Below are 16,419 nucleotides of genomic sequence, written 5' to 3'. Positions count from 1 at the left end.
AGGAGCCAGAGGCCTGTGGGGGCCACCCCATCGTTGCTTCGTGATCAGTGTGGACTCATTAAGTCACTCCTTGGCACGGGGACCAGGGCTGTCTGCCCTGGGGGAGGGTGGGAAGGTGTGGCGTTGGTGGGAGGGCTGGCCTCATGCTTCCCCTGCGCCCCTCCTCAGAGGGAGGATGGGAGAGGTTCTAGGGCAAGTGAGTCACTGCCCTCCTCCGTGTCCCTTCCAAACTTTTTGGGGGACATGCGTCACAGACTCCATTATTGAGATGGATGGAATGAGTTTGCGATGAATATGGAAAATGAATAGCCGAGCTCCAAATGGGCTCGCTGGGAGAGTCGTGGAGCCCACGGAGAGAGCATTAATGTGTTGGCGCGTTATTGGTGCTAATCACTTGAAATGTGCGCCTTTATTAGAACTTTAATGAGAGCCACTTAAACTGTGCATTAAAAAGAGGGACTGCAGAGAGGCTGCAGGCCGGGCAGCAGGGGCTATAACTCTAATTGAAACACTTTTAGCACCGAGGAAAGTCGCTGGATTCAGTAATCCCTCGCACTTTCTAGAACCTCGCAGTTACAGTCGTGTCCTTGCCGGCGGGCTTCCCAGCCCCCACCCCCAACACTGTCGCTTAGAAGCCCCCCCTCCCCCGCCACCAGCAGGTGTGTGGGTGAGGCCCTGTGTCCGTACACAGCACATCCATACACACGTGAGTGTGCCCTCTAACTGGCCACCCGTCGGGGGTGTGCACTGGCCTGGAGGCTGGGGGCCCACGGTCTGGGTCGGCCCCCGGGACGGTCCCCAGGCCGGTTGTTCCTGGGGGTCAGTCCTGGAGGGAGCTGGACCCTGGAAGAACCGGCTGCTGCTGTGGCACATCCCAGACCTTGCCGAGTTTGTGAGGCAGCCCTTCTTGGCCGCCTCTCGGTGACGGTTCGGGTGAGGAGCCCAGCACCTTTGCGTGGAATCCCGGGGCTTTTCTTTAACCTCAAGACCTACACGTCATTGGTGGGAGCTTCGGCCAACGAGTGAGTTAGTGAAACACATTTTCTGAGCAAGTAGAGCTGATGGTCTGCCTTCCGTGCACTTGATGAACATTGTTTTAAATGACTTATGTGGTATATGCCGTGAGACAGGAAGCATAGCCCAACGTGAACCACCTTGGGTGTAGCAGACGGTCAGGCCTGGCTCAGGCTGCTCTGCCCCTTTCCCAGCACACCGTGGGCCTCGGACGGTCAATCGGAAGGTGGAGCCTCCGCCTCCGCCTGCCGTGGGGACCACGTGTGGGAAGAGCCCAGGGGAGCCCGTGCCCACATAGGGGGCCCCCTCCCTCTTTGCTGCAGACTTGGTTGTGGGGGGGGCACTGCTCACGGCTCCCTGGGTTGAGAGCATCTGCTCCCGTGTTCCGTCTCCCCGGCTGCACCATTGCCTTGGCTGAGTGACTGGGCGCATGCCACGTGGCGGGTTTTATGTGGGGGGTGCTCAGAGGGGAGTTCTGTGCAGCTGTGCCCTGACCTGCACCCCATCTGTGACTTTGGGGGTACACTTTGTTGCACTGATGGCCCTGGCCCACCCTTGGCTCTGGGCTCACTAACCGGCAGGGTCCTGTGCATTTTGTTCCCTTGGAGCCGCAGGCCTGATGGGAGGCGAATGCTGCCCAAAAGAGGCCTGCTCAGCTCTGGCCCGCCAGACTGATGCCCATCTTTTCTGCTCCAGGGTTCTTCCCCGGGAGCTCCCAGGGCTGTGATGCCTTCCTGCGGCACAAGATGACCCTCATCTCGCCCATCATCCTCAAGAAGTATGGGATCCCGTTCAGCCGGGTACGTAGGGGCTGCTGGGGCCCCGGCCGAGAGGACCACCAGTGTCCCAGGAAGCTGGCTTCTTAAGCCAGCAGAAGGTTCTAGAACACTGGCAAGCCAGGGGGGAGGGCAGGTTGGCTGGGCAGTCAGCCTCCAGCTCTACTGTGGTGGGGAGTGAGGATGGAAGAGGGGAGAGTTGGGTGGGGTCTTGCCTTACGTAACTCCCACTCCCACGCTCAGTCCCCTGCCCTGTGTGCCTGTTGGCTGCCCCCCCCCGCCCCGCCCTCAGGGTCCTACAGGGCTGGGGTTGCAGTGGAGGGGCAGCTCCTTCCAACTTCCCAGGAAGCCACAGGACAACTGGGCAGGCCCCTCCGCCCCCCGCTTCGTCCTGATCTCTGGGTGTACCCCATGGCCCACTGCAGATGTCCTTTGCGAGAATGAATACCTGTTTAGAAATGAAATATCTGGCTCTCCCACAGCGTGGAGACTGAACTCATTCAATTTGCTGGTCCAGGGAGTGCTCCGCTTGTCCCCGGGAAAGGCTGTGATGAATGAGGCCTGAAGCTGGGCAGTCAGGGTGGGGGGGTGGGGGGTGGAAGGCCAGCACCCGGGTCTGGGCCTTCATCGGGGGCTCTGCCCTGGGGTGGGGCTCGGCAGGTATCCACCGCAGGCAAGCCTTTCCCTGCAGACAAGCCTCCCGGATGGGAAGGTCTAGGCCTGTGTCCCCAGGGTGGTCTGGACCAGAGGGATGTGCCCAGAACCTTCCGGAGAGGCCCGAGCAGACTCTGGGCTGGGTAGTGATGGCAGGCCAGGGAGAGGAGGCCTCTCCTGGGATTCTGGTTCCTGAGGGTCTCCATACAAGAGCATTTGTCGGGTACGGGAGCAAGTTCTGCAATCAGATCCTCATGCCGCACTCTTGCTAGGAGTGTCAGCGAGTTGGAAATTGCTTCTGACATTTCAATCACATCGCCCACAGCATTAGTGCTCAGATCAGGGATTCGCTCTCGCTGTCGGGCTCGTCCATCAGAGCGTGGCACGTTCTGCCCTGAGAAATGCAGGTTTCCATGCCTCCGTCTCCTCTCCTCGTCTTGTGATTTGAACACCGCCGGTTACCAGGAACCTCACGGACAGACACGGCATTGCTCCCAGGAGTGAGAAGGACTTGCTTTCCTGTGGGTTGTGGAGAGCGTTCTCCCAGGCGGTGCTTCCTAGAGAGAGAGTGAGAGAGAGGCCGGTCAGAAGCGTCCCCTCCCCTGCGTCGCTCTCCGCACGGCACTGTGCTTGGTGCACAAAATGCCTGAAAGCACCCGAAGGCGGTGGCCTCCTGGCCCTGGGGCAGCTGGCTCTCAGGGGCCGTGCTCCCCTGCCACCAGCCCGGCCCCCAGCTGCCCACGGGCCTGCGGGGCGAAGGCCGAGGCTGGGCCAGCATTGAGTAGGGAGCAGCGTTAGGCTCCAGATGAATGCCCCGTCCGGGTCCATGTGGGTCCCCGCATCTGAATTCCTGGCAGCCCGGGGGGGAGTGACTCCCACGCTCCACTTATAAATCTTTGTAATGGTATTTACTTCTAGAAGAAAAAGCAGATCAATAGCAGAGCTTTTTAATAATTAAAAGTGTGTATTTCTGTAATCTGCCATGGACTTCCTCATTTATCCTGCGAGCGCTGGGGGAAGCAGCTGAATTCAGGCTTCCTCCATGACTGGCGTGTGGGCTGGCGTTCCCTGCTCTGCTTATGACTTTGCCCCACGGCCTATCCATCATCCCAAGTGCCTTCTAATTTACTGTCGGGATAATGTGGACGGCGGTGACACGGAGGATGGACACCGTGGGCTTGAGACGAAGCCACCAGGATATCGGTTTTGTGACAGGAGCATCGTCTCCTTGCCGGCCTGAGCACATCAGTTCTAGGCCTTGGTTTATGGAGGGGTCGTGCGGGAAGGCGAGGCACTGTGGTCTGCCCGAGTGGGGGCCGGAGGCACTTCCCCTCACACCCCGGCTCTCAGAGCTGGCCCCGCGGGGACCCCGCAGCGTGCCCAGGAGACTCCCCGCTCATGCCAGGCCTCGTGCCTGCCGGTACCCTGGTGGAGGGAGGGAGGGAGGGAGGGGAGCAGGCAAGCCAGCTCGGCGGGAGAGCTGGATGATGCTGTCCAAGGTCAGCTCAAAAAGGATAAGAAAATGAGTAATTACGTTTTCAAAGAAAAAAAAATCCCTACATTTAAATTTTAATCGTATTTACCACCCATTTCACACAGCCTGGTGCACGGAGCCAGCCCAGAGAATCCTTGCTGTGGCCGGGGGTGGGGGGGGGGTGGGGGGTGCTGGCGCCTCTGGGACACTGAGTGTTCTCTCCCCACCCCAGTCTCCTGCTGTGCATGGGCTTCATCCCCCACACGCCTGTCACTTGGATAGGAATTTTAAAATATAACTTAATGCACACTGACTTCCCTTGATTGGTACAATTCATTACTTGAAAAGAAAAATATCACGGTCTTAAGGACTGGCTTTTCTCCAGGCTGTGTCAGTTTTGACTGATTTTTGACTCCGTGGTTGGCTTTTGGAAGTCTTCCGCCCCCCCATCCCCCACGCCCCCCCCCCCCAGGGTCTGATTTTTTCTTGGGGACTTAAATGAATCCAGCAATTCCTGTTCATCTCTCTGGAGGAATAAACAAAGATTAGCAAGCCTGAGAACTCCTACAAAGCTACAGTAGAAAGATGAACAACCTGATAAATGGGGGCAGAAGGAGACACTTTGCAAAAGGGGGTCCCTGCAAAAGGGACGCAGACCCATGCGTCGTAGGCCTCAGAGAAAGGGGATCGAAACCACGAGATCCTGGGCCCACCTGGCGGAACACTCCCAAACGCCGGCGAGGAGAAAAGCGATGGGGACTCCCCACCACCAGCAGCGTGGATGCTGAATGGGGGGACCGTCGCAGAAAACTGCTGGGCAGGTTCTCGGGAACCCGATGTGCCGCCGCCAGGAGACCCTGCAGGAATGCAGGCATGTGTCTGCAAGTAGACTGGCCCCCACTGCGTTCTCGAACACTCACCAGAGCCCCACTCCAGAAACAGCCCACGGTCTGTCGGCAGAGGACGGGGAAGCACCCAGCAATACATCTACATAGCGCGGTTCCCTTTAGGAGCGAGAAGGGACAGAGGCAGACACAAGAGCATAGTCCGTGCGAAGCCATTTCACGAAACCCGAGAAAGAAACGTACTCCTCAGTGACAGAGGCACATCTCACGGTGGGGGGTTGCTGGGTGGGGGGCTGCCTGCGGTGGTCCGTTCCTGTTCGGGGCGCTGGTTACTCCCAACTCCAGACAACCTGTAATCTGTGGCTTCTACCGAATCTTCAGTCAAGGACTTCAGAGTTACTCTCTCGCCACCAGCCTCGGTTTCCACATCCGTGAATTGGGCCTCCAGCCCCACCTCTCATGTTCTGGGACAGTGACCACTTTAACTTGTTGTCCTTCTTTTGGATCCCACATCTTCTGGAGTGCTTGGGTGAAGGGCTCAGTGCCACCCCGGGGGGAAGGAGAGAGGGAGTCCAGGGGGGAGGCTACAGCCCCCACCTTTTCCTCCAGGCCTTGGGGTGGAGGTTCCAGAAGCTTCCGTCTGGGCTCCTCGTGGGCCCTCTTCCCTGTCACTCACTCATACCCAGGTCCTTGGTTTGGGGTCTCTGTTTTGGAGGCTGGATCAGACCATTTGAATAGGTCTGGAACCATCATCAGCTCATTTGACAGAGTTCCGACCTTGACATTGTGTCCTTATAACACACCGTTTCTCCGGCCTCTCTGACCTCACTTGGAAGGAGCCACCTCCTGGGATATAAGGGACAGACCCAGGCTTATGACAGCCAGAGGACTTAGGTTATTTTCCAGGAATGTTTCGTGTGTGCAGCTAGACCTATTTTCCTCACAAGGGCGAGACCCTGTACTTAGAGCACGCCCGCCCTGTGCTGGGGCGGGGGAGGGGGGGGTCACTGTGGCTGATGCCAGCCGTTTCCGAACATCCCACGGTGGACAGCAGGCGGGACACGACCACCTGCCTCCAGACCAGGAGAACCCCTCCCTCCCTCCCGAGAGTGCCTGGAGGCGTGGCACTCAACAGCCCCATGCGTCGGTCACCTTGGGGCCCCGCCCGGGGCTGGTGGCAGCTCTTGTCCAGGCCACGGCCACACCTACTGCCCCGTGGGAAATTGGCTGGAGCCCTTGGACTTAGGCGGAGCCACCTTCCACTGGGCAGAAGTCCATTGGCTGCCGAAGTTGGGGCTCCCTGGCACTTGTTGGGAAATCCTTGAGTCCACGTGCCCCTGCTATGCTGGCTGGTGGCTCCTGGTGGTGTCGGCCACCAGCCTCTGCCTGCCCCGGGCCGGCTCTGCTTCCGGTAGGGGAGCGGAGCCACGTGGTAACTGCCATTCCTGACTCCAGGCCTTGCCCCTCGCCTGTTCGCTCCTGCTCACCTGTCGGCTCTTTCCTCCTCAGATCACACAGGAAGCTGGGGAGTTCATGATCACGTTTCCCTATGGCTACCATGCTGGATTCAATCACGGGTTCAACTGTGCAGAATCTACCAATTTCGCCACTTTGCGGTGGATTGATTATGGCAAGGTGGCCACTCAGGTAAGTGCCTGCAGAGCCTGTGAAGCGGTCTAAACGGGGGGTCAGCCCCTCTCAGCCCGTTCCCTCAGACCAGGGCCTCTGTGGCCTCCGCTTAGACTTGACAGGGGCCTGGTCTCTCCGCCAGGGTCTGATTCTGGGATCCTCAGTGAACTCATCCCCAGAACGTTCCTCCCCTGGAGCGAGCAGGGAGGAGGCATGGGGCCTGCGACCTGCAGCCGGGGGCTTTCCTTCCCCAGCAGACCCTGCTCTCTGGGCCCTGGTATCTGGGCCGTCCATGGAGATCGCTGAAGGGCAAGAGGACTCCTCTGATTCTTTTCCTGGAAATTTGCTGTTCTGGGTCTCAGAGGGCCTTGCTGCGAGGAGGGGCTGTTGGTGGGAACAGGCTTGTACCAAGGGCCTTCCTCCGGGGACTGCCACCACAGCCCTGGGCCCCTGTTCCGGCCTCTGCAGAAGGTGGCGCGCTCTTCCCGTCAGGCTGGGCTCAGGCTTTGGCCCAGGGTTTCAGCCCATTGGCCTCTCTCCACTGCAGACAGCCCAGTTACTCATGGGTGTCTCTCTAGCACTGGGGCACGAGGAACGGGAGAACCCCCTCCAGCAGGGCCAGTGCGGTGTGAAAACAGGGTGCTTCCCGTCAGCCTCCCAAGCTGGAGCCTGGGGGTTCCTCCGAGGAATCGCTTGGCCAGTTCCAAGTCAGCGCCCAGGACCGGGGCAGTTGGAGGGTTTCTCACAAGACCCAGCAGTCGTGACCCCGTGGGGATCGGCACGGAGGCCATTGGCCATGTGTGGGCGTCGTGGCCTTGAGCTGTGGGGGTAACACACGCCATGTCCGAGGTTCGGTGCATGACAAGCGACATGAAATATCACGCAGATAATTGGTTCGTGCTGGTTATGTAGGCGATGTTTTTGGACAGATTGGGTTAAACCAAATATATCATTAAAGTGAATTTTGCCTGTTTCTTTTCATGGTTTGAGTGTGGAGACTGGACCGAAGATTACACAGGTGGCTTGCGTCCTGCCTCTGGTGGGCAGCTCAGGGCTAGACGGATGGGCTCCCCTTTATGTTTCTAACCACTCACTTTTCTAGCTTTGCTGTTTCAGTGCAGTTCAGAAAAGGAACTGAGCTTTGCAGGAAAGAGACTGGAGAGGCACTTGGGGGGTTAGGAGTGTCGGAATTGTTATCCTGGGGGGCGCTGTCTTTGGCAGAGATGCTGGGCTTCGCTGAAAGAGAAGAGGTGGGAGCATCAAGATTTTTTCTTTTTTTTTTCCCAAAGATTTTATTTATTTATTCCATAGAGAGAGACACAGCGAGAGAGGGAACACAAGCAGGGGGAGTGGGAGAGGGAGAAGCAGGCTTCCCGCTGAGCAGGGAGCCCGATGTGGGACTCGATCCCAGGATCCTGGGATCATGACCTGAGCCGAAGGCAGATGCTTAACGACTGAGCCACCCAGGCACCCCAGGACTTTTTCTTTTGAGCTAAAGGAATGATGGAATGTCCTGGAGCATGTGGTTTTACTCACGTGACCATGGGGCACTGTGGACGGTGAGACCGTGCGCGGAGAATTCTGTGGGGCCTCTGTGCGCCGAGAGCCCCGGCCGCGGTGGGAGCTGCGATTGAGTTGTAAGCTCTGGACAAGATTGCAGGCTTGTCCTGGAGGTGCTGTCAGCACCGGAACCGCAGTGGGGCCAGCAGGGACTGCCCAGATATTAAAAGCAATTTTGGGTTCAGCCATGTGTTCACAAACAAGTGACATTTGGGAAGTGCCGCCTTAGATTGGGCCTCCACGCTTACATTGCCAGGCGGTGTAGCGTGAAATTACTGAGCGAGTGGTGTGCAGCGCTCTGCGCAAGCCGGGGTTCAGGCGGGTGGCCGGGCCCTGTGCCGGGCTCCCATGTAGAGCCACCCCAGCTGCCCCGACCGCGGGGCGGGAAGGCGAGGACTTCAGCCAGGAGTGGCCATTGGCCATGGGGCGCCTGGCCATGCAGTGCTGGATGGCAGCCCGCAGGCTTTTCGGCGGTGGAATGGGCTGGCAGTTTCTGCCTCTTCCAAGCTCTGCTGCCCAGTAGCTAGTCGAGGCCGGAGATGCCGCGAAGGCACCTGGCCCCTCGCAGACAGCCACAGCTGAGGTGTGTCAGAGGCAGGACCCGGCAGGGGCAGGGAGATGGTTGAGGTCGGGTGGTTCTCAGGGACCTGCTGGCTCCTTGGCCGCATTTCAGGGAATGGATAGTGGGGTTGGGGGAGGATCCCAGGATGCTTTTCCTAAGCAAGGGCTTCTCTCTGCCGGCCTGAGCTGCCCACCCCCATCTGTGCTTGGGCCAGTTCCTTCTGATACCTTCCTCGGAACCCAGGGAGAGCATCTCCACTTTCCAGATTTTATTATTTTTTATTTTTATTTTCTTTAAGACTTTATTTATTTATTTGAGAGAGAGAGCATGAGCATGGGGGAGGGCCAGAGGGAGAAGCAGGCTCCCCGCTGAGCGGGGAGCCTGATGCGGGACTCGATCCCAGGACCCTGGGATCATGACGAGCTGAAGGCAGACGCTTAACGACTGAGCCACTCAGGAGCCTCAGCCACTTTCCAGATTTTAGAAACTTTCAATTTGGTTCTTCACCTACTTCAGGCTCTTAGGAAGTCCCCCCACCCCCCTTGTCCCTTTTCTGTCATGCTCCCTCTGTGCTGGCACATTAGATGCCAAATTCTTGCACCTGGCCGGCCTCTGTGAATTTCAGGTATTTGTGTTCTTTCTTCTTCTAGAGCAGGGGTCAGCAAACAGGGGCCCACAGGCCAAATTTGGCAGGTTACCTTTGTGTGGTCCTCAACCTGAGAATGATTTTTACATTTTTAAAGAGTTGTGCAAAAAATCACAAGAAGACAATGCAACATGTAGACGAAACTCAGATTTCATGTTCATAAAGTTTTATTGGCACACAGCCACACCCATTCATTGACAAGCGGTCTCTGGCTGCTTTTGCCTGCAACAGTGGAGTTGGGTAGTTGCTCCAGAGACCACCTGGCCTGCAAAACTGAAAGTAGTTGCCTTTTTGCCACTGCAGAGGAAGCGTGCTAGAGGGTTGATGGCATGGCAGACTCTAGCCTTTCCCGTCAGCCCTGGCTTGGGCCGGTCAGGGCCGACCAGTTGCCTCTTGCACCCTTTCCCAGCCTTTTCCCAGGGTCTCTGGCATCAGAGGGGCTGCTCTTTCAAGCCCGTCGGCCCCCGTCGTGACCCACACCCAGCGCCGTGGCTGCCGCCTCTGGAGCCTCTGGATGGGCCTGTGAGGGTGCTGATAGCTGTGGTTGACCAGCAGGCCAGGCCAGGTGCCAGCGTGCCGCTGCCGTTCACCTGCAGACTTCCCACAGTGGAGCGGGAGGCCCAGGCCTCGGGCGCTGGTCTGCCTCCGCGGGCCAAAGGAAGCCGCCGGGCTTATAGCCTCTTACCAGAGTCCTCAGAGGGAGCTCCTCGGGGCCTTGCACCCAGGGTCCGCTCTCTGGCCTGGCTTCCTTTGACAGAATTCACACCGGAGCACCCCCGCCCCCCGCAGTCAGCAGGAGGCTGAGCTGCCCTGGGGTCATTGTCGAGTTGACATGGTGTTTGGGTGTTTGCTCTCTTCCGTGGTTCTCCTTTCTGAGCCACTTCGCTGGCATTAATCTTCGTGACCCATCGGTGTGAAAGAGGAGAACCACATGGCTGCTTGTACCCTCCCAGGCCTGTTTCTTTGTCCCAGACTCCTGCCACAGTTTCTGGATCCCACAGCCCCGTCCCCGAGGCACAGCAGCAGATGAAAACCCTGGCTTCCCGGGCTTCCCGTGTCCTGGGCGCAGCTCTGGCCCTCCATCTGGAGCAGAGGTGGATGGAGGGAAATCGCCCCCAGGGTTTTACGTAATTAGGGAGAAGCCAGCTGGGGGGCCAGGGTGAGCAGAGACCACTGAGAGTGCCCAAGGGTCAGGGCTGGGACTCCCAGAGGAGGAGGCAGTGATTACAGGGACATGGCGGGGGGGACTTCCTGCCAGCTCCACATCCCCAGCAGGGGGAACAGAGGGGCCTGGCACTTTGACAAATGTGTAACCCCACTATACGGGTGTGTGCAGTGGGGGGTGCCCAAATGTTGATGGATGTTAGCTCTATGTGGTGGAATTTGGGTCCCTTAAAAACATACACTCTCAATATGTGTCTGTCTTTTTTACAACTTTCTTTAAAAAAAAAACAAGTATAGCTTTTCAGGGGAGGGAGGAGTGATCTTGCCCTTCCTGGGGGCTTCCGTAAATGCCCTGCAGCCCCCAGAGGTGGAAGGTTTGGGCTGCTGTTGTCGTGGTAGGGGTGGTTTTGTTGGTTTGTTTTAGAAATGGGAACGAAAAACCAAACCAGCCAACAGGCCCAAACCAGGTCACTCCCGCCCAGCTTCCGTTCTCCCCCGCCACATCGGGACCGAGGGGAGCATAGAAGGTCACATGCAGACTCAGCCGCCTGAGCGCTGCTGAGCACTTGCTGTGGGCGTAGGATGGACCTGGGAGAGAGCTGGGCCTCCAGGGAGAGGGTGGGAGGTGGAGCGGTGAGCAGGGGTCCAGGGACCCGAGGATGCTACAGAGCCTGGGTGCAGAGCAAGTGTGGGGCCTGCCCCTGGTCACGTGCTACTGCTGGTTTGTTATGAGCCCTCAGCTGGATCCCTCCTTGGAGGGAGCACTCCTTTCCCCTGTGTCTCTCCCTGCCTCTCTCCCTCCTGCTTTGCGGGTGGCACCACCCTGCTTCCAGGTGACCCTGAACTTTGTGATCTCTCGAGGCCCAGAGAGGTCAAGTGACTTTGCCAAGGTCATTGCAGCAAGAACCCAGAACATCCACGCCCTGCCTGTCTCCCTCATCCCACTTGGAGGCAGGTGCCTGTTGAGAGTTCTGGAATATACCCTTCCCGCCTGCAGGTGTCTCCAGGCTGGCGGCCGCCTCCTGGCAGGGGTTGAGTGCTCAACTGGGGCGGAGGAGTCGCCTCCTGAGGCCTATGCTCCATTTCCAAGGACCGAATTCCCTGGGCACGTGCTCAGACGGGCAGGCTTTGTAGTGGGATTTCTATCGGGGGAGATCAGAGGGGTGCTCCAGCTTCACCCGGAGAATATAAATGTGCGCGCACCGCCCTTTTTAGGTCTGAACTCGAATTAGTCCTACAAGGCTGCACGCCACATTGGATTAGCTCAGCGCAGCCCCGGCTGCTCCCGTGGTGGCTGGCACTGGGCGAAGCCTGACAAGGGGCTCTTTCCTCCATTGAGGTGGTGCTGGCGTCCCAGGCCACTCCACAAGGCAGGTGCGGAAGTTGACTGCAGATTAAACAGAGCGAGAGAGATTTAAAACCCTGTTTGAGTGGCCAGGAGCCCGGGTGCACTTAACTGATTTTCCGCCAGCTGTCTGGGCTGCCGCCTGCCGAGAGCTCAGCTTCCCTGGGAACTGTCAGCTCCCCTCAGAGGCATCCAGCAGGGAGGGGGCTTCTGCTGAGTGTGGAAGAGGGGAGAGGGCCCCCAGCCCCCCAGATGCACTGCATGCAGGGTGCGGGGCCTCTCCTCGATGCCCCAGCCTGAGGCCCATTGGTCTTTGTTACTGTAAAATGTGAACCAAATTGTTCAGATCGTGTGCCTTCTGTTTTGGTAAGCGATTAACCAGGAGCCCAAGTGGAGGTGGCCGGAGGCGGGCTGGGGGTGACGATGGAGGTGTGAGGAGGAATGGGGAGCCACGATCCACCCGGGTTGGAGGTCCGGCCGTGCACCTGCCCTTCTGCGCCTCGCTGACCCTGTGATTTATGGTGCTGGGCAGCCAGGTGCATGGGGCTCGCAGCAGATTGCTGTGTGAAGTGTGTGTTCCCCTCGCTCCTGCCCCGGAGCTTCCTGTCACTCTGTCCGTTCCTGTGCAGGTGGTGTGTCACAGCCACACAGTAGCTCCCGAGGGCCCCCAGGCCTCTTGGCTTTGTTGTGGATTCCGCTGCATGTGCTGTCCTCCTCTGTGGCCTTTGTCAGTGTCGTGGGAATGTGCTTGGGAAGCGCCTGGCCCTGAGCGCCCGGCGCCCGCTTTATTAATGTTACGGTGCTGGTCGTTGCCGTCGGTGTGGAATGGAGGTGGGAGGGCCCGGGCTGCAGACGGGCAGGACTGTCCGGGCCGTCCTGGTGGGCAGGGTCACACCTGTGGGCCCGAGAGGACAGCGACACACGGAGGAGGCTTCCTTCGTAGAGAAAGGGGAGGAGGGCGACGCCGGAGCCCGGCCTTCTGGGGGCTGCATCGGGCCCAGTCCAAGGCCAGCGACCTCGGCCGCCTGGCCGGCTATGGGATCTGCCGGGGGGCAGCCCACAGTCAGGGGCCGAGGGGAGCCCTGGGAGCCATGCACCTAATTGTTTTGTTTATGAAGCGCTTCTGAGAGCTTCCAGTGGATTTCCTAATGAACTGGTTTGTTCTGTCTCTCGCTGCAGCGCTGGTAATTACCTCAGAAACAGGGGGCCGCCGTGTCTGTGAGCCATCACGAGCAGATGTGGGCTCCTCGGCTGGGTTTCTGCCCCTTTCGGGGGGGCGTTGTTTAACGCTTTGTGGGCCCGAGTGCCTGGGAGCCCGAGTGTTCTGGAAGAGGCATGTGTGGTGCCGGCCATGCCGGCCGTCTGCTGGGCGGAGGGTGGCGTGCGGCTTTGGACGTGCCGCTCTGCGGGCGACGGGCTCATCGCAGGCCTGGCCTCACCACGCGGGGCCTGCCGTCTCCGAGGGTGCCCCAGCCTCACACACTGGCGCGCGTGCAGCCTGCTCGTTGGTCGGCGGCCGTGGGCTGTGGGCCGCCCTGGCTCCCGACGGAGGCCCGGAGCCGGCGTCGCTTCGTGGGGGTCCCTGCGCTCAGATGCCATCTGGGTTGATGACTTCACTGAAGTACGTTTAATAATCCCCTCTCGAGGCCGGCGCTGCGTCTTCTCGGTCCCAGTTTGCTCTTTTACGAGAGCAAACTCTAATGTCAGTTCCATCTTTTTTAAAAAAGGTGGCCCCTGAGTAAAGCTCGGTGCTGTTTAAATGGGGGGAAACTCAGCAAACAAGACCCCATGGGCTCCGAGGCCGCCGCAGCAGACCACCCACTGTTGGGGCTCCCAGCAGGGGCGTCTGGCGTTGCGATTGCCGTGGGTCCTGCAGTGACGTGTCCACTTTCACCGTGACCAGCGTGTGTCTCCGGAGCCTGCGTGCCACGCGTGTCCCGGCACAGATCAGAGCGAGGGTGGCCAGCCAGGCGTGCTGGGAGGGAACGCGGCCCGCAGCAGGACTTCCCAGCCTGGGGCCCCTCGGGGGTCTGAGCGCGTGCCCGACAGATGCAGACTGGATAGTGTGCAGCGCTGTGAACCTTCCCACGGTGTCCCCCAGGGCCTCCCACGGCCCGACCTCCAGCCGCATAGAGCGGTCTTGTCCTCAGCAGGGCGCCTGAGGGACCTGGCTGTCTGCGGGCTTTGTGCCCTCGCCATGGCAGACTGAGTAGTCATCGCCTCTGCGAAATGGCCGTCCCTGCGCTAGTGTGGTCGGTGACTCTGACATCGGGCATTGTCAGGGTTGTCCGTCCCTGCAGGTGAGCCCTGACCGCTCTGGTCCTGGGAAGACACAGAGGGGAGCCTGTAAACAAGCTGAAACATTCTGTGGGAGGGGAGGGGGCCGGTAAGGGAGTGATGAGCGGGTTTTTTTTTTTTTAAAACCAGCATCAGCATTTTAAAGAATGTGGACTGGCACCCATGGGGGTGAAGAGAGCCGAACGAAAAGAACAGAAGCTCGTCTTGTTCTCCGGAAACCCGGAGGTGGTTGCTGTCAGCAGAGTCAACTGAGGGAAGTGAAGTTAGTACTTCACTCAAGCCGTGATGGTATTAATTTTAGGATATCGAGGATCTTTGAGCACATAGAAGATTGGAAACAACCTAAATGCGCACACACGTGATGAGCCAGCCAGACGCTGGAATACTATACAGCCATGAGAAAGGGGTGAGGTGGCTCCTCAGGCTCTCAGGTGGAGCATTCCCCGAAAATGCGTCCTGGGGAAAAGGCAGGGTGTAAACAGTGGCTGTGGGCTGTCCTCTGTCTAAAAAGAAAAGGCCATCTATGTTGTGTTGGTAGGTAGAGAACATTCTGGAAGGAGACACAAGACTGGGTGAGAAGCAGGTGCTCTGGGTGGGCCCCTGCACTCCTTCTGGTCTTCCCCGGGCTGTACCCTGTGAAGTGTTGGCGGTCCCCAAAAGTCTCTTCTGAGCTCCGTTTGTGTGTGCCTCGGGTTCCCCCTGCATCAGTGAGCAGTTGCTGGCAAGACGGGAGCCCTCATTCTCCGGTGGGGTCCACCCTGCACATGGTAGGTCCTAAGTTCTGCAGATGGCAGGCATTTAGGGCCCACGTGTCAGTCAGGGGAGGTCAAGGTCTGTGGAAAATTTTTGTGTTTGCTTCCCGTGGAGCCACCTGAGGCTGATGGTGCATAGCCCCCGGAAGCAGCTTTTGCGGGGGCGGAGGGGGCCTTGTCGGAAGTCCAGCCCACAGAGACCTACACCCAGAGCGGGGCCCAGGCTCGGAGGCAGAGGAGGGCGCAGACCCCAGCTGGGCCAAGGCTCCCACAGCTGAGGAGCCACGGAGGCCTCAGGGTCACTGAGGACAGGTGTGTGTGGCGGGGTCAGCTGGTGGAGCTCAGTGCATGGGAGGGCTCTCCATTTGCTCCACGATGTTAAAGGAAGGTCTGGCTTTCCATTTTTTTTTATCTTACCTTACAGAAATGCACTGTTTTGTATGTTTTCGGTCATTTTGCGGGGGGGGGGTTATGATGGCTAGTAAAGGGTAATTCCTCAGAAGCTGAGAACAAAGCACTAGGCCTAGGAATCAGACGCAGAGAAACGCTTCTGTTGCTCTTCTCTCACTAGGTGAGTAGGACAGGGAGGAGCTGGAGAAATAGGAGGCAGGGGTCTTGTTTTATGATCGGAAATGTGCCGATGCTGACTGATCTGTCCATCCGGGCTGGGAGCTTTGCCTGCGTGGTCTCATTTAAAACCCCCAACAGCACGAGGCTGGTCCCCTTCCCGTAGAAAGGTCTATTAAAATGACTTTCTGCATCCCGTCCCGTCCCTGTCCCTGTAGGCAAGGCATGGCGCCAGCCTCCCGAGGAGGATGCTGGGCACATTTCTGAGCCTGCAGGTCGATGCTTTCTTTATGTTTAGCAAAAGTGCTTGCAGAGGAGACCCCGGATCCAGTGGGGCAAACTCCAGTGCCCTCGGTGGCTGGATGTGTCCTGGGCCGTGATGGGGAGCGGAGGGGCTTGTGGGGCGCCCAGTCCCAGAGGAGCCACGGATCCCTGGCTGCCTGCCAGCTGCTGACTCGGGCCCCGCCTGCCATCCCGTGCGGCTGGGGAGCTTCCCGTGAGCAGTGGCCAAGTGCTTTGCACAGTGGGGGCCATGGGAATGCTAATAAATGAGATCCTCGAGGATGTTATGGGCTTTACTATTGATTCCTATGAATAGGTTGATTTTTTTTTTTTTTTTTTTTTTGCTTTAAAGCCCAGAGAGGGAGAGGTGGAGTTAGGTGGTGGCCCTCAGTAATCATTCTGCAGTGGGGTCCCCTGTGGGAGTCAGGGTCTCGTGTTGGTGGCCTGGGAGTCCCCGCTGCCAATTGCCCTGAGTGCCGGGAGCCCCAGTGCTGGTCCGGCTCTGTGGGCCCTCTGAGCCTGCCCTCTGTCCCCCCGTGGCACGGACAGCCCGAGCCGAGAGTGTCGCTGGGCCCCGAGGGCCCCCCCTGCTCTGAGCCTGACGACATGCCAACTTCTATTTTTTCATGCTTGGGAAAGAAAAACCCTATTTGTCTCTGCTTGGGGCCCCTGCTATGATAACCAGAGGCAAATCTCCACCCTGCGCTGTTTTCTCATTTTCCTTGGTCCTAGCGGCAGATCCTGGGAGACATGCATGAATGTCGGGCTGTTTGATATGTCAGTCTTCCAACCTGGGGTGACAGCCTCCCTGCTCCCAGGTCGGCGCTCAGATTAGGCCCAGGGCCCCTAAA

The 16,419-nt window shown here is 58.7% G+C and overlaps 1 protein-coding gene across 1 annotated transcript in view; it reads left to right on the top strand.

The window, feature by feature from the left end:
• Positions 1-16,419, top strand: part of KDM4B (lysine demethylase 4B) — a 134,763-nt gene that overhangs the window by 81,285 nt on the left and 37,059 nt on the right. Inside the window, 2 exon segments of the mRNA XM_044916750.1 lie at positions 1,711-1,814; positions 6,273-6,410. Coding sequence (XP_044772685.1) covers positions 1,711-1,814; positions 6,273-6,410 — 242 coding nt within the window.

This window comes from Neomonachus schauinslandi, chromosome 1, assembly GCF_002201575.2.
Source record: "Neomonachus schauinslandi chromosome 1, ASM220157v2, whole genome shotgun sequence".
NCBI lineage: Eukaryota > Metazoa > Chordata > Mammalia > Carnivora > Phocidae > Neomonachus > Neomonachus schauinslandi.
This window is presented reverse-complemented; position numbering and strand designations above follow the sequence as displayed.